At 39.2% G+C, this 24,136-nt stretch overlaps 1 protein-coding gene across 2 annotated transcripts in view; it reads left to right on the forward strand.

The window, feature by feature from the left end:
- CLIP2 (CAP-Gly domain containing linker protein 2) overlaps window positions 1-24,136 on the forward strand; it is a 1,185,433-nt gene that overhangs the window by 1,119,986 nt on the left and 41,311 nt on the right. For both annotated transcript variants that reach the window (XM_044054144.1, XM_044054145.1), the window contains one exon: window positions 467-529. In XM_044054144.1, coding sequence (XP_043910079.1) covers window positions 467-529 — 63 coding nt within the window. The remainder of the gene's footprint in view (window positions 1-466; window positions 530-24,136) is intronic.

Raw genomic sequence — 24,136 nt, forward strand, 5'->3', positions numbered from 1 at the left:
TATTTATTTCAATCAGCTAAATAAAATATTTTTTCTCTCATCCATTCCCTGTTTTTAGTTGTTATAATAATATAATCTGAATATGACATCAAAACTGATATTTCAACAGCTGTATAACCTACATATTTTGCATTCTTCATTTTACAATTAACTTCACTAACTACCATATTCATAATTAAAGCAAATAAAATACTACTCATAGGCACCCTTGTCTTATACCAGTACCCATCTCTATTGCTTTACTTAACCATCCAGTCACTAAAAATTCTGACTTTATTATTATTATACTCTGTCATACACACTTGCTTATTTTGTTAGTAACATTGTGTATATCCATTATATCCCACAGCATATCATATTGTATTGAATCAAATGTTTTATTAATATCCTTTTTAGGATATCCTCTTATCAGCAATGCTTTCTCTTCTTTAAAAACATGAGGTAATCATTCTATTTTTCTTTGCAGACCATGGGAAATGTCGGATCAGCCAATGGGCTCCACCCACAGGACAAAGTCCACAAGCAGGAGGTGAGGCGTCTTTTGTTGTTAACCCTGATCTTTTGTTGTACCAACACATGAACATTCAGGCTTAATGCAAGAGAATGTCAGTAGGGGCACCAGAGGTGTTTTGAGTGGTACAGTATCTGGATAGGAAGATGATAATGACCCACAGGCCCTTCTAAGCCCAGACCTTGCATATTGAGTGCACTTCTGGAGGACTTACAAAGGCAGAAGGAAGTCGCACTGTTGGAGGGAGTACAGAGAAAGTCAGCCAGAATACTGTGAGATAGTCACCGGAATTAACACGGGCTTAGGGAATGTGACATCCTTTTACTAGAAAAGAGCAGATATGTATTAAGCATAATATGAATAAATATATAAAATTAATTTAGATATGCCTAGACAGTAAGCAATACTCCTTCAGAACATACTTCTCAATTGTCTGGAATTTCACAGAATGATCAGATTTTTTCCTCATATTTTTGGTCTGTTTTCCTAGATGGTTTGAAATCACTGTATATAAACAGAAATTTGTGTTTCAAACTTCATACCCATCAGAAAATGCATGCTGACATCAAAGACTGAAACAGTACTAATTTCATGAACTTTTTATTCATATTTTGACTTAGGAATGGGGTTCATTCCTGTCAGTGTATTAGAAACTCAAAATATTTGGAGAAATTAAAGAATGAAAACATAAATCTTGTTATTCTACCAAATTTCTACATTTCTAAGACCAATATGTAAAATCTGTTGCTGATTTTGGATCTTTGCCCCCCCCCCGATTATTGTTGGCTTTGTCCAGAATTTTTGCTGTAAGAGGTTGAGAGGTATGCTTTGGGGAGATGGTAGGAGAGAGGCAGCCTGAGTTTCAGATTTATTGGTGGAGGCTGAGACAGCTAAGGCATTAAAAAAAGCCTGGGATACCTGGGGAGAGAGAATGGAAAGTACTTTATTAAGTGATCTAAAGAAACACAAGAAAACAGGTGCTTATAAAGTTAAAATCAATCATGTTCTTGGTTCATCGAGTAGTTCTCAAAACCATAGCATTGTAGCACTGTTTAAGGCCGTCACATCCATTCAAACCACGGGCTCTGTCAGCCCTTAGGATAGTAATCCATTAATGCTCGTATAATTTTGTCTTATTACATAAATCAGCATTAATACTATTATAATGTACAACTTGCAAATCACTAAATAAGAATTCATGACCGGTTCCTGTTTCATGCATGCGTCTGTATAAAACATTTCCAATATTTTCTCTTGTCATTTCAAAATAGTGTTCACAGATTTGTTCTTTCAAATAACTTTGCTAAATAATATGCTACATGAGATTAATCCTTTTTCTGGGTCACTACTGGGCTAAGAGCAAAACAAGAGCATTTCTCTTCCCACCCAGATAAAGTGCTGTTTCTGTCAAAATACTTCTAAGCAGTAACTCGGTGCAGTCATATTGCTGAAAAGAAATCTATAAAAGTGATGGAACATACAGTTTAGTGGCACTGCTAGGATACACAGGAGAAGGCTACAGTGGCACTTAAGAAACAGATGGAGCCAGCATGTCCAGTCCCTACAGTGTCTTGTCCCACTACTACTCTTCATCAAAAAAGGTCTCATGATGGAGTCATCAAGTGCAGATCATTCTGGGTGTATCCTTTAAGCTGGGTTACATATCCAGAGACTCAACCACAGACACCATAAACAAAGCCTGGAGGGCACATGGTGAGGAACTGAGTATCCAAGGAAAATGGAACAGGAACCTTGGGAAAAGGAATATAAACATATAAAAAGATGATGTCACTCCTAGTCATCAAGGCAGCAGTGGACTTTGCACTTTCTGACAGATAGTACCACAGTGATATGGTACATCTGCAAACAGGGAGAGCCCACATTCACCTGCATGTGCAACTTAACGGTGCAAACATGGCATCTGGCCTAAAAGTCATAACTGACCCTCAGGGTCTCCCATATTACATTCTGTCTCAGGAGAATTCTTTAGAAGACCAGCTGAGCAGAACAGCAGTGGACCTGCATGAGTAGGCATTACACAAGGACATATTTTGGACTTAGTCCACAGGTGTGGTGTACCAGTGGCAAACTGTTTTCCTTTTCCAGAAAACAAATAGCTCAGGAAGCTTTACACCATGATATTGATGCTGGGGACCTGAGCAACAGATGCCTTTTCCATAACTTGGGCAGATCTTTTTCTATGCCTTCCTCTGATACCTGTAATCTCCAGGATCTTGCAGAGAATAAAGGAGTCAAAAATGGTGCTTACAACACCTATGCAGGCAGCATTGTTCTCCCTTCTACTGTGGTGAGTAAGGAAGGAAATAGTCCTACCACATCTGTGTGTGTAACTTTTGACAAGGGATCACTTATACATTCCAGCCTGAGGGCTCTAAAGATGGCAGCTTGGATAATTTAGCTTTCATCCCCTTTCGACACATGTTTTCAGAGGACAGGAAATCCATTCTGAAAGAGGCCAGGAAACCAAACACATGGAAATCATGCCTAGCTAAATGGAAAAGATTCTACTTTTGCTGCCTCATAATAGATATGGACCCAGATGCAGCACCCACATTCGTCCTCACATACATGTTAGGCCTTTACAGTACAGGACTATCTTATGCCTCAATCAAGATATAGACCTCAACTTTCTCAGCTTGTCTGCCATGGAATCCTTCATCCTTACTGCCAGTAAAGCAGCTCCTCAAGACTGCCTACATTTGATACCCCTTAAGTGAGAGATTATTCTACCAGGGTACTTCTGTTAAGTTTTAGAGAAATATGCCTCAACTCCAACCCCCCCCCCCCCCCAAAACACACACACACACATACACGCACACTTTGAGCTAGCTGCTTCCTCATCCCTCAGATTTCTCTCCTGGAGAACTGTCTTATTGGTGAGAGGTTGTCTGTTCTAGAAGAATTTCCAAGTTCCAGGTCCTCATAAGCAAAGAAGCCTTCCTCATCTTCCAAAAGGATAAGGTTACCCTATATAGTAATCTAACTTTCTTCTCTGAGGTGGTAAGAATCAGGCTGTCCTTCTCTGTATTTCTCAAATCACTGTAAAACAAAGGAGAAGGACTCAAATATTCCTTGGAGGTGCAGTGCCAACTAACATTTTACACAGATAGAACAAAGCAAGTGAGAAAACCTGATCAGTTGTTCATTACATTTGCCAAGGGCATAGAGGGAAGGTTAGACTGAAAACAGATCATATCCAAATGGCTATTTCACTGCATATTCTTCTATTATTCATTTCATGACATGACTGTGCTAGGGCATATTTTTTTTTGCAGTGTGTGTATGACTGTGTTCTTAAACACCTTTATTGAAATATAACTTGTGACATAGGCAAATTTACATTTATACAAAAGTAATCAAACTGTATTAAATTAATATTAACAAACATTTTATTTCGATTTGTTGATATACATTGTATAACCTAAGCAACATTACATAAATTATTCAATTCCTGCCCCTTTTTTTTTTTTAATAAAAAACATCTTTATTAAACCATCACTTACGACATAAGCAGTCATGCATTTATATGAATGAAAACGAACCACACTGACACAATCCTAGTTGCAAGCATTTTACCTCACAAACCATTCTGACACATTCCCAGTTGCAAACATTATACATCACTTATAAGCTGTCCAGTCATTTTTAGTCAAACATTATATAGCTTAAGTCCTGCCTTCTTTTAAACCTCATTGCTCCCCTGTATGTATTGTTCTCACAATTCTCATTTTTCCTATGTGTTTGCGCCTACTCTTTTCTAAAACTTCCTGTTGTTTTATCTCTGTTACTATAGCCACTATTTCTAATATAGTTGGTTTAGCTTTTGATTTCCATTTTCTAGTAATTGCTTTTTTGGCAGCCACCATAATTAGACACAGCAAGACCTTACCATGTCTAGCCAATTCTGATTCTGTATCATAGCTTAGAAAAATCATCTCCCTCATCACACAAATCTGCCCACCCTGCATCTCTGACAGTGCATACCGCAGGGAATCCTTAAAGTCCACCAACCCACCATACTCCCAGAAAATGTGTTCCCAAGTACCTCTTTCTTCCCCCTGATGAAAAATTCTTTGCAGTCTACTTGGGGTATAAAAATATCTGTGTAAACATTTCCAAGCAAAAATCCTATGTCTTTTAGATTTTGTTGCATATTTGGGAGACATACATATATCCTCCCATTGTTTCTTTGTGAATTGCTTATCCATTCTCTCTTCCCAATCCTTTCCAACCTGCTCTGTTTGATTCTTATAGGTATCATGCAATATCCTGTATGCTCTACTAATTATTCATTTTTTAATGGCAGCTTCTGTTCTAGATTTTACTACAAACTCTACCAGTGCTGGTCTTTTGTTTAAGACCCTCCTATTTCTTTCTCTTTGTCTATACTCTGATATCAATCCTTAATAGGGAAGGCAATCTCTGACCTGCAGTCCAAATAAATTATTTGCCTCTTGTCCTGGGGCATGTTAAGGTTCATTTCATTAAGGGCCACTGCAGCCTCCATTGTTTTCATTAGTGGATCATTACATAATTCAATCTGGAAGCAGCTACTTAGTTATCTGTCCACACTTTTCCAAACATTACAGTGTTGGCATTATATCCAGTGCCAGGTCAGTTGTTATAATGCTTATTCTGCAAGGACACCTATCACCATGTCCTTTAAAGTGCCAGCTATTCATTGATCTGGAGATCTTCCTAAAAGTCATTATTGCAACAATAAATTATATCATGTATATAATACAGCCATGCTAAGAATTTACTAGAATTGGAGATGTAGTGTATTTAGTGTTGAAGAATCAATTCCTTCCCTCTATCCCATCTTTTTTCAAACTCTGTAGACATCCTTGGGTGGAGAAGGGTACACTACGCATATTTCTTTCTTTTTTCCTTCTCTGTTTCCCTGTCCTGGTGCCTTCTGTCCTCAGGACTGACTCAAAACCTGGAAGAGTAGCTTGGATGTCTTCTGAGTGTACCTCTTCCCTGGAGATAGATATGGCACAAGTGCAGCATACTTCCACCTGTCAGGGCAAGAAAAAATTGAAGATGGAGAGTGCAATGTCCTTGTGGTACCACCAGTGTCTTGGCATCAAGATAGGAGGGTGTCCACTCATCCAGGAAGGGGGAGGTTGAAATGTTCTGGAAGTCAGATTGGCCATTTGGCCTTCTGTGGTAGGAACCCCAAGAATTATTACTGCAAAAGTGAATATATTCAAACATCTACAATTATGGTAAGGTCCTAACACTACCATATTTTCTTCAGTAGTCAGTTGTGTTTATTAGTATTTTTAAGCAATGTATCAAAAATGCTGATTCCTCCAAATGAGTCACTGCAAGTGGGGCAACTTCTTAGAAATCCTGATGGTAATTCTAGTAGTAGTAGGGTTGTGCGGGGAGGTGAGGAAGGCATTTCCCCTAATGAAAACATGTTCATCAAATGCAGTTATAATAATATGGTTATAGAATGAAACTGTATTCATGCTATGCAATTTCAAAAATCTGATTTAAACTTGAACAAGTGAAGGCAGTCAAGCAAATGTGTTATCTACAGGTCTGCAGACAGGATAACATGAAGTCTGACAGTCAGTGTCAGAATCCCTTGATGCTTTCAGTTAGACAAACACTGAATCGTTTCAGAGTTTTTCTACAGTTGATTTATCATATATGACCAGTGGTAGCTGGTGACGTCAAAACAAAGGAAGCTACTGGAAGCAACTGTAGCTAGATCAGATTGCCTCCCTCAGTGCCCACCAATTACAACCACTTTATTGATTCTGTAAATTTTAGATGTTTGTTTTTGAAGAGGTGAATGAATAAATACATAAATAATTGTCATTGCAATACATTTCAGCTCATTGCTGTTCTATGTAGTACAAACCATTGCACCAACACACACACAGACACATACACAAACTATCCCATGCATAATAGAAAAAAAATCCATACTGATTGACTGACAGCAGCACCAAAGAACGGAAGAATGCAGTAAAAAAAATCCATGGGTTTGCAATTACATCCATAGCTGTTAATCTTTCAGTTTCATTTAGGCTGCCTCAGACACCAATCAAGTGATGCACCCTGACCCAATGAGACATGTTGCTTTCTGTTTTGTCTAAGAACTCTGTAATGTCCCCCAACCCATGAAGTATTGTGTCTGTCTCCACCAAACTGGGAGGAAGAGTTGTACTAAGACATAACTGATTTATTCTCCTTAGAAGGACGTTTCTCTGTTCACTTTAGAGAGAGGGAGCTTTGAGCAGCCTATCTGTCCCTGGAGGAGTGGTTTCAGCCCAGAAATTAGTAGTTTATTGGCCATTTTGGGCTAATTTCTATTTCTTTCTTTTCCCTGCTATAAAACCTGCATTTGCGAGGTTTTTGCACTAGTATACAGCTCAGCAAGGTCCTGCCTGGTGCCCTGCAGAGTTCTACAGCAGCAGAGAGACAAAAGAGAGACTTTGGAGTGATTAAGTATAATTTTTCTGCATTTTCTTGCTGCCTTAAGCTAATTCCGCATAAAATGCCAATTTTCTAGAGTTTCTGTGATTTAAAAAGCTTGTTTCAGCTACATATTGTACTTATTTTACTGCCTGCACTTTAACAAAGTTGTTTTTGTGTTTAAATTACCTGTTTAACTGTTGTAGGCTAAACACTCAAGTGTGATAGCCATTTCTGTGCATTTAAAGTGTTTTTTTGATTGGATCCGCTTTATTTTCTGAAAAAAAAAATATATATATATACTTGTTTTCCTGCCTTTCTAAGCTAGTATAGTCCAGTTTTCAGGTTAGTGCTGAATTCAGGGCTGTGTTACAAGTTTCTGCGTTTGCCCATACCTTACTTGGATAGAAGGAAATTTCTCTGTTCACTGTGAGAGAGGGATCTTTGAGCAGCCTATTTGTCCCTGGGGGAGTGGTTTCAGCCCAGAAATTAGTAGTTTATTGCCCATTTTGGGCTAATTTCTATTTCTTTCATTTCCCTGCTATAAAACCGGCATTTGCGAGGTTTTTGCACTAGTATACAACTCAGCAAGGTCCTGCCTGGTGCCCTGCAGAGTTCTACAGCAGCAGAGTGACAAAAGAGAGACTTTGGAGTGATTAAGTATAATTTTTCTGCATTTTCTTGCTGCCTTTAGCTAATTCCACATAAAATGCCAATTTTCTTGAGTTTCTGTGATTTAAAAAGCTTGTTTCAGCTACATATTGTACTTATTTTACTGCTTGCACTTTAACAAAGTCATTTTTGTGTTTAAATTACCTGTTTAACTGTTGTAGGCTACACACTCAAGTGTGATAGCCATTTCTGTGCATTTAAAGTGTTTTTTTGATTGGATCTGCTTTATTTTCCGGGAAAAAAAAAAAAACATATACTTGTTTTCCTGCCTTTCTAAAAGCTAGTATAGTCCAGTTTTCAGGTTAGTGCTGAATTCAGGGCTGTGTTACAAGTTTCTGTGTTTGCCCATACCTTGTAGCCTACAACAGTTAAACAGGAAGTTTCTCTGTTCACTGTTGGAGAGGGAGCTTTGAGCAGCCTATCTGTCCCTGGAGGAGTGTTTTCAGCCCAGACATTAGTAGTTTATTGGCAGTTTTGGGCTAATTTCCATCTCTTTCATTTCCCTGCTATAAAACCCACATTTGCGCGGATTTGCACGCAGGGCAGCGCCGGTTAGCTAGGGTATAACTATTCCCGGCTCCACAAAGTCTACTCTTCAATTTTTCCGTTGGAACTAGACAAACTTTCAACTTAAACACTAAAACCATTCACTTCTCATCCCGGCACTTGCGCAAAACTCATAGCAATCACTAATAAACCATAGCACTAGACCCCCCCCCTATACTGTAGAGAAAGACAAGGCTCTCTATTCGACCTTACCAGCCAATCAGTAAAACTGTCCACTGTACCTATCCAGGCATGTCCAAAGGGCAGTTTCAGGTGTACTCTCCAGTCCAACTGGTGAATCTGGATACTTTGAGGCAATGTTACAATTGCCTCATGTACACAGACAACCCTCTCCTCCTTCCATCAAACACTAATACATGTGAGAGATGCAATTATACAGTCAAACTGGAAGCTAAGCTCTCTCAACCCAAGACTGGACCAGGCAGTCAAGAGGAGAAGGGAATTACTTGCTTCACACCACCAGTCTCACATAGACCTATGAAACCAGCACCGGCAAAAAACACACAAATACAGGAAAACACACTCGGTGGCTCTAAATAAAAATCTGCAAAAGCAACAGAGACCTCCAAAGCAGACATCCAAGCAACCTCCATGCCCCAACACAAGCCATGAAACACGTACTTCACAAAACCAGTGTGCCACGCAGTCACAGCCCTTAAGGCAAAATAACATACCCAACACACTAGTAATAGGTGACTCTATAGTCAGGCACACTGATGTCTCACTCACTAGGCTGAACAAGGAGACGGTTACTGTTAGCTGCCTGTCGGGTGCCAGGATCCACCACATAACACAAGCACTCAGGTCTCTCCAGAACAAGTACAAATATGACTCTGTCATCGTCCATGTTGGTGTGAATGACCTGAGCCATACCTCCTTGGACTACATGAAAAGAGACATGGAGGAGCTCTCTTATCACGTAGCCCTGGCCGGTATGATCCTGACCCTGAGTAGCATCCTGCCCTCACCAAGAATGATACCATGGTATAGAGAAAAAAATTATCAATTTCAACAACTGGCCAAGCTTCTGGTGTCATTCAAAGGGGATCCAGTGTCTGTCAGCCTGGGATGACATGCTCGACAAGCCACACTGCTTTGCTAGAGATGGCTTGCACCTGTCACCCTTAGACTTTCGAATACTGGCCAAGGCTGTTGTCAACCCCACAGTGCCTTTTTTAGGCGAGGCTCAAAAAACAAACCCACCGCTGTAACTAGCACAAGTAACAAAAAATTGAGGGTAATGCTACTCAATGCCAGAAGTCTAAACCTCAAAATGCACGCACTCGAGGCACTCCTCAGTATGGAGAAAATCGATATATGTGCAGTAACAGAAACCTGGTTTAAGGCTCCAGAGAGCACCCCAGCACTACCAGGCTACAACTCATGCCATACATTTCAGCCACAAAACCCGGGCCAAAATACAAATGCGGGGGAGTATCCATATTCATCAAGGATACCCACACCTCCAGGTTAGTGGCACAGCATGATGCTTCAGAGATCATCCACGTGCAACTAACAATGGGCAAAACTGCTATTCAAATTATACCTTGCTACAGATCACCCACCATGTCCAAGGACTCCCACTCCGCATTCCTGGAAACACTGGGAAACATAAAGGTCCTACCAAACACCTTGATATTGGGTGATTTTAATTACCCAAACATTAACTGGGAGAACTACTCAAGTACAAACTCTCTTGCCCAACATTTCCTAGAATTTATAAACTCAAATGCCCTGGATCAACTGGTCAACACCCCCACCAGAGGTGACAACATATTGGACCTGGTCATCACCAACATGGGCAACCGGTGTTCTACACTGGAGGTCAACCCCTCGCTGGTTAGATCTGACCATAAACTAATCACTCTGGATATCCACATTCTGCCACCACCCCCGGTCAAAGAAACCACCGTGAAAAACTTTTCAAAAGCAAACTTCGCGTTACTTAAGACCGAGGTGGAAAGTTTCAAAGCCCCCATGCTAAAGGATAATGCTGTCCAAGCTGCAAAATCCTTTACTAATGCACTCTACAGGCACCTACAGGTATGCATGGATTGTGCTATCCCAAACAAAAACAAGACTCACTCCTCCAAGAAAAGGAAACCAGTCTGGTGGACCCCTGCCATAAACTAGCTATACAACAGAAGGAGGAAACTAGTACATAAAAGAGTAAAATCTCAAGAAGGGAAGACATTCCTGATCAGTATCAGCAAGAAACTATGTTCCCTCATAAAATCATCCAAAACTAGCTTCGAAAGAAAAATTGCCATGGACTCCAAAGTTAACCACAAAGCATTCTTTAGCTATGTCAAGAATCTAAGTGGCAATTCTCAGATCTGCTTGGAGTTAGTGCAGAATGGCACAAAATACACTGAACTGACCGATATAGCCAACATCCTGGCAGACAGGTTCAGTGCAAACTTCACCCCGCTCTCACCCCCAAAAGGGCCCATAACTATACCAGAAGAATGTAGTGCCCCTGAAATCACAGACACTCAGGTTAAAACAGCCCTCTCCAAAGCCAAAAACACAGCATCGATGGGACCAGATAGTGTCCCAGGCTGCGTCCTACACGAGCTCAAAGATGAACTAACCCCTCACCTAAACACACTGTTTAAACTCAGCCTCTCCGCAGGCTATGTGCCTATAGAGTGGCGCACAGCAACGGTTATTCTGCTCCACAAAGGTGGAGCCACAACAGACCCCGGGAACTATCGCCTTGTAAATCTGACTAGCTTGGTCTGCAAAGCTATGGAGCACATCATCATGGATCTCATTAACAGAGACATTGGGAACCTCTAAACACTGGACCCTACCCAGTTCAGCTTTGTTAAGGGCAGATCATGCCTCCTAAACCTGGTGGACTTCTTTGAGATAGTTACCAAGGCTATAGATGAGGGAAAGGTGGTCCACACAGCCAACATAGACCTCACAAAGGCCTTTGACACCATTCCCCACTCAGGTATTATAGACAAGCCCACCAGCCTGAATATAAACCCCTACATCATGAGATGGCTTGCCAACAGGTTCACGGATAGAACCCACATGGTAAGAGTTGCGGGAATTAGGTCTGACTCTAAACCGGTTACAAGTGGCATTCCCCAGGGCTCAGTCCTAGGACCTCTCCTGTTCAGCATGTACTTCTCAGAGGTACAGGCAAGCACAGGAGGACTATGGCTGACCAAGTTCGCAGACGACTGCAAACTAGGGGCTATAATTGACTCTCTGGCTGACACAGACATCCTCCAAAAGGGTCTTACTGAGACAGATACCTGGTGTCAAAATCATGGCCTCAAGCTAAATGCCAAAAAGTGCATAGGAAAAAACAAAGTACCCACAAACTACCACATAGGTGATAGCCCCCTAAATACGGAAGACGTAATATGGGATCTGGGGACCCAAGTAGATAGTAACCTCTCCTTTGATAATCACATTGTCAAAGTGGTTAGAAAATCCTTCTGTGTGGCCCACCTAATCACAAAAGGGTTTGCATCCAGATCGAAAGAGGTCATTGGGCCCCTCTACACATCACTCATCAGACCCATCATAGAGTACAATACCTTATTTGGGATGTACCTTACAAGACACCTGCAACAACTGGAAAGACCACAGAAGTACCTCACCAAGAGGATCACCGGCCTCAAGCAGATGTCCTATGCAGCTTGACTGAAGAAACTCCAGCTGTACTCAGTTGCATACTGCCTACTCATAGGTGATCTCTGCCTGACATACAAAGCCATGTCCAACCCAGAATTGATGGACATGCTCCACCTAAAGAAAACCATATCCCCTTTGAGCCACATGCTCCAGGGATCTAAACCTCACCACAACAATAAATAGGACGTGTTGAAGGGATAGATTCCTGTCCCAGAGACTTCCCATGCTCTGGAACAAGATTCCAATCTACATTAGGCAGAGCTCCTCGCTAACCCTCTTCAACAGAAACCTTGACGAGTGGATGGGAAACAGAAAGTTTACCCCAGGGATCACTTCAATGGCTGTGCTGGACAGAGGCACAGGGAACTAATCTAAGGGGGCGGTGAAAGCCAACACATTTTGGCTAGGCTTATAAATGCCTTTGGGCAGATAGCCTAGTACCTACCTATGATGCATATGTCTTAATGCTGGGATACTTAATTATTTATTTATTCGTTTATTTATTTATTATTTATTAGCCTTTATTTACTAGGAAAGTCCAGCCGGGTGAAGCCCCTTTTCAGCAGAAGCCTGAAAAGAAAAGTTTCACATTACATACATTTGAATGAACTAACAGTAAAATATATTAGAACCCTCAAGATTATATAACTTTATGGGCGACTACCATTTTATGTCCCTTGTATAGTATATACAGCATGTTAAGCTGAGACACATTTGTAGCACCTACTGTGTACAGCACATAAAAGTCACACTAGAATAATGCTGAATGTTCTATTGATGTATTTACATAAATAATGTTGAATGTTCTATTGATGTATGTACATAATAATGCCAAATGCTCTGTTATTGTATTTACATAAATAATGCCGCATGTTCTACTGATATATGTACATAGTTCCACTGTAATATTAACATAGACAGTAGGTAGGGCATATGCATATTTTATCCAAACAGTTAAATACACTTGAGACTTCCAAGATGGCTGCACATTGAGTAACAGCTTAATTTCAGCTCTCCCAGTGTGAAAACTGAAGCTCAGAAGAGAGAGCCACTGAGTTCATATTTTGGGGTAAATTTCAGTAACTGGCTAGTAAGTGCACTGAATGGATGCCAGCAAAAAAGGAATTCAGAGAATCTGAAAGAAAATCAATCACAAAAAGTGAGGAAAATACACTGACTGGGAAGAATTCTGCAGCTGTTCAGCAAAAGCAGTGCAAGCTCCAGCTTTGGTGCAAGACATGACTTTCAGTAACCTAGAGGAAAAAATAAGTCAAATGTACTCAAAGTTGATTAAAATAAATGAAACACTGATCGAGTATATCAACTCAAACAACAAAAGGCTGGAAAAAAATGAAGGAAGCTTTAAACAGATATTCAGATGAGGTGATAAAACTGCAAAAATCAGAGGTCAAAATGAAGAAAAGGATGGCTAAATACAAGATTGTTCCAGAAGAGGTGTTTCTAAAAATAAGAGAATTAGAGGACAGCACATAGGGAAAACCAGATATTTTGTGCTGTACCAGAAAACCTGGAAGGAATAGACTGTATTCATTTTATGAAAGCAGAAACAGGCAACTGGACTGGTATTCCACAGCAGGAGTTGTTAATTGAAAGGGCACATCATGTGTATGCTCCAAACCTGGCCATGAGAAGGCAACCTAAGCCTTTAATAGTAAATATTCAGTCCTACAAGCAGAAGGAGTTGATTCTGACACAACTGTGGCAAAAGGACAATGTGCTAAAAGTGGGGGACAGTAGAGTGTTTGCGGAAAATGTTTACTTACTGTACACCAGGCAGAAGAGGAGTAAATGTATTCCACTAATCAGGGAATGTTGAGAAGCATGCATGAGACTCAAACTGCTGCATCCAGTTATCTTCAGAATATTCTTTCGTGGAAGGACAATATCATTTTTTGATGCAGAACATGCTAATGAGGAAATACAAAAGTTTGTCCAACAAGAAGTGAGCTGTAAAACAGAAGGAGATCCTGTACCTTGTTCTTCCGATAATAAAAAAAACACAGAGAGACTGTACACCAGTGAAACCTTTTCCAAATTGCTAGGAGTGGAAATAGACAATAAACTAAAATTTGACATTCACATATCCATGACCATAAAAAAAGTCCACAAAAAACTAAGAGCGTTATACAGAAATAAGCATCTTCTCACCAAAGCAGCAAATATTTCAGTAGCAAATTCCCACCTTATCTCCACCCTACTTTATGCCTCTCCAATATATACCAACCTAAGGCAATGCGATCTAAACAAGCTAGAGACCTGCTACAACAAAATTGCCAAATTCACCACAGGGGCATCCTACCGTAGTCACCACTGTCTCTCACTTGCTGAACTGGGCTGGCTTGAACTCCCTCACCTCCTTCAATGGTATCAACTCTCACTCGCCTGCAAACTAGTAAACCATCCACTAAATGTCCCATCCCTCCAGAATCTACTCCAACCCTATCGCACCACCAGACCGCTAAGATCCAGCAACAAAAATCACTTGCAGATCACTAAAGCCAATAACTCTGCTGGTGAAGCACTATTCTCTTGCACCATAGCCAAATTATGGAACTCCCTCCCACCCACAGTTACCTCCGTACCATCATGCACCCACTTCAAAACTTTACTGAAAGCGCACCTAAAAACATGCTGGCTATGCCCTTGCAACTCCCACTCTAATATCACCCACCCCATCCAACCACTACCTTTCTTTTCACTCCACTAACTACCTTGATTATAGCAAGCTCAGATGCTCATAAGCCTAGTACTTATAAAGCAGGAACTTCTTATTTTAACATTTTTTAATGTCTGTTATGTACTTCACAGATAAAGATTCTAGTTGTCTACTGATGTACTATGTTCTTCATCTGTTAATATGTTGTAAGTAATTGCTATGTAAATTGTTAATCGCTACGTAATCCAATGTAACTACTGTCTGTTTATTTTAATTGTGGAGCTTTTCTCCCCGGGCCTCTGCTGTAAATGGACCTACGTCCAGTCAGACACTCCCGGTCAACAAATATAAATAAATAAATAATGTTTCAAGGGAAAATGCTTCAGAGACAGAAAAAAATACAAGAATCAACCAGAAGAACCAAGAGTACGTTGGAAATGAAGCAGACACTGGATTTGGGAGATGGAGATATACAGAAATAAAACCAGCTACTTGGAAATTGACAAATAAATGTGGGATTACAGAGCATTAATTATATTTGTGAATCATGACAAAACCAGAAAACCTAGAGATATTGGACCTTTTTGACTTTGTTCATAGGTTAGTACTAAGCTAACTGCCCTTGTAAGCCATTTTAAGCCTAGCCAATTATCCCTTGTGAGACTCAAACTTTGCACCTTGTGTTTGTAAGGCAGACACCTTAGCCATTAAGCCACCCTCCCAACCCCTTAAACTTGTATGGGACTCTAAAGCATATACCCTACTTCATGTCATTAATGTTTGGAGGAACACTTAGAAGAGGGGAAGAGGAGGGAGAAAGTTAACTGTAAGTAAAACAAAATTTTGTTCTTAACTGTAATATTTTTATAGTATATGATACAATCTGCAGGTTATAAAATAAAGTTTTCTTAGTTATTTCCATGTGTAATGAGGATACTGAAGATAACAGGTGCCCCTGTTTTTCCTTCTTTTCTTTTTCTTCTTCAGTTTTAAGAACTGTAGGCATTGTAATGTAAAAAAGAAGAAAAGGCTCGTCAAAAGAGTATGATACAAGAAATAATGCTGTGTTTTTTTTCTCATTCTTGCATAGGGGAATGACTGGATTAAGGCCCTTGGCTTTATCAAGTAACAAGGTTTAAGAGAAAGCAAATAAATAATCAGAATATTGAATATAATAAAGTTTTCCTCTAGCAAATAAATAAATACTTGTAGAAGCAACTCTGTATCTGGTTCTCATGTCTCCCAGGAGACAATCTGATAATGAGCAATAAAAACATTACACTTCTTTCTTTTAATGGCTAGGAGATGTTTTCTGAAAACATTCACGTGTTTTCTCATTCTGGGAGAGCAATAAAGATAAGACAAAACCAGACAGCCCTAATTAGAAGCACAGTACTCTTCCATGCATCTTAGCATGGATAACTTTCCTTTTAGGTTAACTCAAGTCTGTGAGTATGGCTGTCAGTGTAGGACAATTGTTCCTACTAGGATGATGAGACTTCAATATTTGAAGATGTACATAGTTTTGTGTGTTAGTATTAAGTTAATAGGCTTTAGGGTATATTAGGGGTGTACTTGTTTTTTTGTTTGAGGGCTTTCAATAAAAACAAAAAGTTTTGCAAGCTGTGACATTGGCTCAAATGGATATGACAATGAACAACTGCATAAAAGATCAACCTGCCAAAAATTAGTGTGTGCATGTAACACAAAAGCTGGAACCAGATACTTAACAAAAAAGCTGTTACAAATAAAAGGTGGGAATAATAACTTTTTAACATAATGATGCTTTCTGTATTATATTTAAATGTTAATGTCCTCACAGATATACATAAAAAAGAGAGTAGTGAACTATATTAAAAAACATAGTGTGCAAATAACTATGCTACAGGAGACACATTTGGAAAGAACCGAACATGTGAATTTGATAAAGAAAGGTTTTCAGGATGGTTGCATAGTGGAATACCTGGGACAGAGGAAAAGAGGAGTACTTACATTAATTGCAAGAGGAGCTCCAATAGTGATAGCAGAGGATAAAAAAAAAGATAATAATAGTAGTGGATTTGTAGTACTAAGGTCTACTGGCAAGGGATCAGAATTATTCTGTCATGTATTTATATTCCACCTAAAACTGCTATAATGGACCTTAAAAAAATTCTGGGAGAAATAATCAGTCTGTAACAAGGAAGATATCAAGAGATCCAGCAGAGGTACTAGAAATATTTCAGAAATGTCATGAAAGTCTGTATAAACCAGATAAATATGGAGATCAGTAAAAGGTAAATGGAAAGTTTTATGGAAGAATTAAATATGCCAAGGTTAGAGGTAGATGCGGCTCAATTATTAACAGGATAGGAGGAGAGGAGATAAAAATGGTTGTATAATCAATCCACAGGAAAGTCCCCAGGAATAGATGCTGTTCCTGTAGAAGTTTGGAAGCTAGGAGGGAAAAATTAATAAAGATCTGGAAGGTTTTGTTTAACAGTATTTTAAGAGGAGCAACAACATCCTGGAAGAAACCAGTGATGGATGTAATACCTAAAGAGGGTAAAGACCTATCAGATCCAGCTTCACACAGGCCCATTTCAGTCCTAAACCATGATTATAAAGTGTTTATATCTCTCATGGCTAGAAGAATGGCAAAGGTGATGCCAAAATTGATAGATATGGATCAATGTGGTTTTGTGGAGGGTAGGCAAACAGTTGACAACATTAAAAGAACAGTGATAATCCAGATGGAAGCTGAATGTAAGAAAATACCACTGTTGCTGGTGGGTCTTGATGCAGAGAAATCATTTGACAGAGTAAGCTGAGGGGTTACAAGCAGGGCAATGGAAGCATTTGCATTCTCGGATAAAATTATAAGGTTAGTTAGAAGGATATATGAAGGATCGGAGGTGAAAATTAAAGTGAGTGGGTTCCTCTCTGATCATTTCTGTTTGAGCAGTGGAACCAGGCAGTGGTGTCCTCTTTCCCCTTTGTTATTTACATTATATTTAGAACCATTGGCAAAGATAACAAGAGATTCAGAAATGCAAGGATATAATTGGTATGGTAATCAAGAAAAGCTGCATATACTTGCAGATGATATTATTTTGTAACTGATAAAAACAGAAAAGGGGTACAGAAATGAAGCTAAAACAGGCAATAGCTATAAAGTATGTAACCACATTAATTGGTTCAGCAGTATCCATATATAAGGGGGCATGATAAAATGAAGTACTTATGAGTATGGATTAAGAAGGATTCTGGTGGGGCAGTTAAGGATATGTGGGAGACCAAACAAAAGATAATACAAAAACTGAGAAATTGGAAGCTCTGTTATATGGATATGGATAGGCAGATACAAGCAGTTAAAATGATTTTAGTCCCTATAGTTTTATACATGGGTCAGGCATATTTTTATCAACCAGAGGAGAAGTTGTGGATAGCAATTAATAAAGAGCTGAAGGATTTTATCTGGGAGGGGAAGACAGCAAGAATCAAGTGGGATAAGTTGATTCTTCCATTTGAACAAGGCAGTTTGGGATTACCTGATTTGAATGGGGTATTTCAGATCTACACAGTTAGGGCTCCTATACATAGCACAAGCAGAAACCTGTAATTCAAAGTGGAAAGGGATGATGAAGAAACAGTGGTGGTGGTGGGGGGGACTCGAGAAACAAGAAGTGACTAAGATTTTGGATCCAGATCCTTAAGGAGACTAACAATAACCATACAGAATATTATATTCATAAAGTAGCAGAAAATATTCTAAGAACTAAGCCAAAACAATAATGGAAAAAAAGGATTCTGTTGCTAGGGATGACTACAATTAGGGATATAGACAACAGACAAGGGGGAGCTGGAATTTATTGGAGGCAAATGGCAAAAGAACCAAGGTACTGAAAGTAATAATTAGAGAGGGAAAAGTAATAGAATGGAAAGAGTCAATTTGGACTACATGCTAGAGATCACCTTCCCTATCAAGGATTGATATCAGAGTATCAGCAAAGAGAAAGAAATAGGGGCATCCTAAGCAAAATACCAGCACTGGTAGAGTTTTTAGTAGACTCTATAACAGAAGCTTATAAGAAACAACCACTTCCTCCATCACAAATATAAAAATACAAACTGAAAGCTTCAAAAAGGCACAGCAAATACTTTTTTCCACCACTTTATTTGGTACCTCACCAGCTGTCACCTTGCCACCATTTACCTCGGACCCCCCATTCCGTTTCCCTTTCCTTTTGAAACTCCTCGTTTGTTTGGGGAAATAGTTTGCTGTGGTTTTTTTGGTAGTTTCACTTGTCTCCTCTGCACTCACTTCTTCAAAGGTATTGTTTATATAATAGGTTGTGGATGTGACAGGATAAAATGGTAGACTGGGCAAACTAAAAGGAAGGTGAAAGTAAGAATCTTGGAATATTTAAGGGACATTAAAAATAAGAGTGCCTTTAGTCCAATAGCTGAACATTTTTTGTCCACACATGTTTTGGCTTGCACATTTTTGAGAGCTGAGGGAAGTTTTAAAGAAGAATTAGACAAACTAGAGTGCAGAATGATTATAAACTTTAGAACTTTACAACCTAGGGGGGATGAACATTGACAGGAATTAAACCCGCACATAAGGCAGCTGTTTAATCTCAGCCTTACCACAGGATACATGCCCAAGGAGTGGCATACGGCAACTGTGGTCCCACTCCACAAAGGTGGTGCCTCTACGGACCCTGGTAATTACCGCCCCATAAGCTTAACAAGTCTAGTCTGCAAAGCTATGGAGAGGATCATAATGGAGCTCATAAACAAAGATATAGGGGACTTGCAGACATTGGACCCGACCCAGTTTGGCTTTGTCAAGGGAAGATCATGCCTTTTGAACTTGGTCGACTTCTTCGAAACAGTCACCAAGGCCATTGATGAGGGAAAGGCAGTCCATACAGCCTACCTTGACCTTGCAAAGGCTTTCGACACAATACCCACTTTCGGGTATTGTAAAAACTTACCAGCTTAAATGTAAACCCATATGTCACAAGATGGGTTGCAAACTGGCTTAAGGACAGAACCCACAGGGTTAGAGTTGCTGGCGCTATGTCAGACTCCAAGCCGGTCACAAGTGGTGTCCCACAGGGCTCGGTCCTTGGCCCCCTATTGTTCGGCATCTACTTCTCAGAAGTACAGGCCAACATGGGAGGTCTTTGGCTGACAAAGTTTGCAGACGACTGAAAACTGGGCCATAGTGGAAAGTGCATCGGACACGGATATCCTTCAGAAGGGACTCACGGAAACAGATAGCTGGTGCCAGAGCCATGGCCTGAAGTTAAATGCCAAAAAATGTATAGTCATACCCTTCGGGAAAAACAAGGTAACCCCAAGTTACCATATAGGTGGCAATCCACTAAGCACAGAAGAGGTTATCAGGGACCTGGGGACCCAGGTTGACAGTGGCCTTTCTTTTGACACTCACGTTGCTAAAGTGGTTAGAAAGACCTTCTACATTGCCCACCTGATCATGAAGGGATTCACATCCAGATCTAGTGAGGTCATTGTTCCCCTGTACTCTTCACTTATCAGACCAATGATAGAGTACAATGCCCCATTCGGGATGTATCTCGCCCGACATCTGCAGCAATTGGAGAGACCCCAAACGTTTCTCACCAAAAGGATAAAGGGACTCCAAAATCTGTCATATGCTGCCAGATTGAAGAAACTCCAGCTCTATTCAGTTGCATACCGTCTGCTCAGAGGTGACATGTGCCTGACATACAAGGCCATGTCCAACCCGGAATTAATGGACATGCTCCACCTCAAAAAATCCAAATCCACCAAAACCACTAGAGCAAGCGACTTAAACCTTAGCACGGATATAAATATGACGTGCTGGAGGGATAGATTTATCACTCAGAGACTCCCTATGCTGTGGAATAGAGTCCCGGTCCATGTGAGGCAGAGCACCTCGCTGGCTCTGTTCAAGAGAAATCTTGACCTGTGGATGGGAGATCGTAGGTTTACCCCGGGAATCATCTCTGTGTCACTGCTGGACAGAGGCACAACAAACTAATGGGTACAGTATTTTTTCATATAAGGGGTGGCGTAAGCCACAAAAATTCGGGCTAGGCTTATAAATGCCTTGGGGCAGATAGCCTAGTATAAACCTATGAACCTATGAACCTATGACAGCAACCTGACTTTGTAAATATTGATGTATTTATTATGGAAAAAAAACTATTTGGAAATATGATGTAATATTTCTTTAAATTGTGGCTTATTAAGCTTAATTGTATTGTAATTAATTTTATTGAATGGGTATAAAGGAAATGAGCACTGGAATGTAATTATTCTTTGAAGGCGAAAGGCCGAGGTACCAAATAAAGTGGTGGAAAAAAGTATTTATTGTGCCTTTTTCGAGCTTGCAGTTTGTATTTTTATATCTAGAAAAGAAGCTGCTGTTAAAAAAGGAGTAATTAGTAGAGCGTACAAAAAAAAGCTTGATAACTATAAAAATCAATCAGAGGAAATTAGAAAGGATTGGGAAGAGAGACTGGATAAGCAATTCAGAAAGAACCAATTGGGGGATATACTTATGCCTCTCTAATATGCAACAAAGTCTAGAAGATTTAGGATCTTTGCTTGGAAGTGTTTACACAGGTATTTTTATACCCTAAATAGACTCCAAAGAATTTTTCCTCGGGTAGATAGCAAATGTTGGAGGTGTGATGGGGAAGAAAGAGGTAATTCGGAACATATTTTCTGGGAGTGTAATGAGCTGGCAGACTTTAAAGTTTCCCTGCAGACTGCTTTGTCAGAGATACTGGGTGAGCAAATTGGAGTGACTAAGGAAATTATATTTTGAGCTATAATACAGAATCGGAACTGCCTAGATAAAGTATGGCCTTGCTGAGTCTAATTACGGTGGCTGCCAAAAAAGCAATTATTAGAAAATGGAAATCAAAGTCTAAACCAATTTTACTAGAAGTGAATATAATAACAGAGATAAAACAACTGGAATTGGGATCTTTTGAAAAGCGTAGGAGCAAATTGCATGGAAAAAATGGGAATTGTGGGAACAAGGATAAAAGAAAAGAAAATACTGCAGCAAACTGTGTTTTATATGAATACTGTTAAAATAAAAGAAAACAAACACCAGAAACCTTCACTTTCACGATTTAATCATAAAACCATACAAATAACAGAGCTTTCGGGTTTCCCCTTCATCACTATATAACCAATAATGAATTAAAATCATTTAAATACATATCATCAGACACAGCTAACCAATCAGTATAAAGCAATCATTAATCAATTATTAAAACTTGACAAAGTATTAATATAAACTCATTAGCTTATTAAACAAAACAGGTTTCAAACTTACAGCCCCATTCAAGCCAGGGAACCTCTCTGCATTTAGTTCAAGTATCCATTTAAACTCAGCAATTTCTAATTTATTGTTAATATCTCCTTCTCTCAATTTTTTTTTGAATCACAGTTATAACTCTAAATTTAAATCTATGTGCAGCACCATAGTCTGATATGTGTCAAAGCATTAGTTGCCACTTTCCTTTTAATTTCAGATCTAGGTTCAATAATAAGTTCTTTTAATTTTCAGGAACATTTTCCTATGTATAATGCATGGCATAGAACACATGTAGCCAAATATACAATATGTGTAGCAGTACAATCAGCATAAACAGCAAACTCATATTTCTTCTGACTCATGGGAAGTGTAAAACAAATATCAGTGATTATGTCTTTACAATAACTACATCCAAGGTAGGGGTAAGTGACCTTTCTGTCACTCATCATATATCTCTTTCTCCTCAGTTCTTTATAACATGGGAGATATGAAATTCACCCTGGGAAGTTCAAAACAAATATCAGTGATTATGTCTTTACAATAACTACATCCAAGGCAGGTGTAAGTACCCTTTCTATCACTCATCATATATCTCTTTCTCCTCAGTTCTTTATAACATGGGAGATAGGAAATTCACCCCGGGGATCATGTCAGTCGCCCTGCTATACAGGGGTCCAGAGAAATAAATATTGTGGGAAGAAATAGCCAGGGAATTGTTATGGCTAGGCTTGTATAGGCCCTAGGGCCGATAGCCTAGTACCAACCTATGAACATAACCTATTCTTAAGATTTATGTCATTCCTATATGCAAATCTAGGAGTATCAGATAAAAAATTCCTCATTTCGGGCATTATAGGTTCATAGGTAGGTACTAGGTTATCTGCACGAAGGCATTTATAAGCCTAGCCTGAGTGTGTTGGCTTTCATTGATTAATTAACTGATCCTCTGTCAAGCAGAGCCATTGAAGTGATCCCAGGGCTGTATTTTCTGTTACCCATCCACTCGTCAAGGTTTCTCTTGAAGAGTGTTAGTGAGGGGCTCTGCCTGACCATAGTATATTCCAATATTTTTTAATAATCCCCTCTATATCCTTTGATCTGTTGTCATAATTCAACACATATCCCAGCTTGGTATCAGATCTATTATTTCACCCAGAGTGTGATGAATCTGAATCTACAAATCCTATCATAGTATTAAAGTAGGGAGCTCTTCTGTCAGATCTGTTACTTATAACTTCATTCATTACATCATTTACTATTCTGGGTGCATATCTTCTTGTAATAAATTCTATTGCCATTTCATTCATTTGTTCATAGTTGGTATGCGCATCAGTATTAATTCTGCTTATCCTACAGAACTGGCTCTTAAAAATACCCCTAAAGATATGTGGAACATGCATACTAGTTTTGTGTATATATTTGTTGGCATGCATATTCTTCCTATATACACTTGTATTAATTCTATGATCTTTCATCTCCAATTTTATATCTAAATAGGCAATCATCTCAGAGGAACATTCCATCTTAAAACTAAGAAAATTGGTACTGTTTTCTAAGTAAACTACAAATTCCCTTAGACTCATTTCATCTCCTTCCCATAGCAGAAAGCAGTCATCTACAAACGTTTTATAAAATAAAATTCTATAATCTATATAGCCGTCATCCTTAAAAATATATTTCCTTTCCCATTGATTAAATACCAAGTTAGCATATGTGTTAGCCATGGGAGTGCCAATGGCTACCCCTGATATTTGGAGATGTGGTTCTCCATTAAACAAAAAGACATTATTTTTTAAAATGATGTCTATAATCTGACAAATATTCTCAATCTGTATTAATGTTTAGGAACTCACGTATTGCTTCAACTCAGTATATATTTGGAATTACTGTAAATAGAGAATTAATGTCTAAACAGACAAATAAAAAAATATTCCGTTTATAATCTTTATACCATTTTAACAACTGAATTAAAAAGTCAGCAGAGTCTTTTATATAGCTTCTACAGGTTGGTAGGTAGATATTTACTTAGAATATCTTGCACATACACAGAGAGAGGCTCAGTTATCCAACCCCTCCCTGACACAATAGGTCTCTTCAGGGGGTTGGATATAGACTTGTGTATTTTCGGGAGTCCGTAAATAAATGGTATAACTGGACAAGGCACAGTAAAAAAATTAAATAAATCAAGAGATATCACATTTGAAAATTGCATCTCAAATAAAAACATATTATATCAGAAATACATTTCCTCACTTGATTAAAATCA

Source organism: Protopterus annectens, chromosome 13.part0 (genome assembly GCF_019279795.1).
Source record: "Protopterus annectens isolate FY-2018-M chromosome 13.part0, PAN1.0, whole genome shotgun sequence".
Lineage (NCBI taxonomy): Eukaryota > Metazoa > Chordata > Ceratodontiformes > Protopteridae > Protopterus > Protopterus annectens.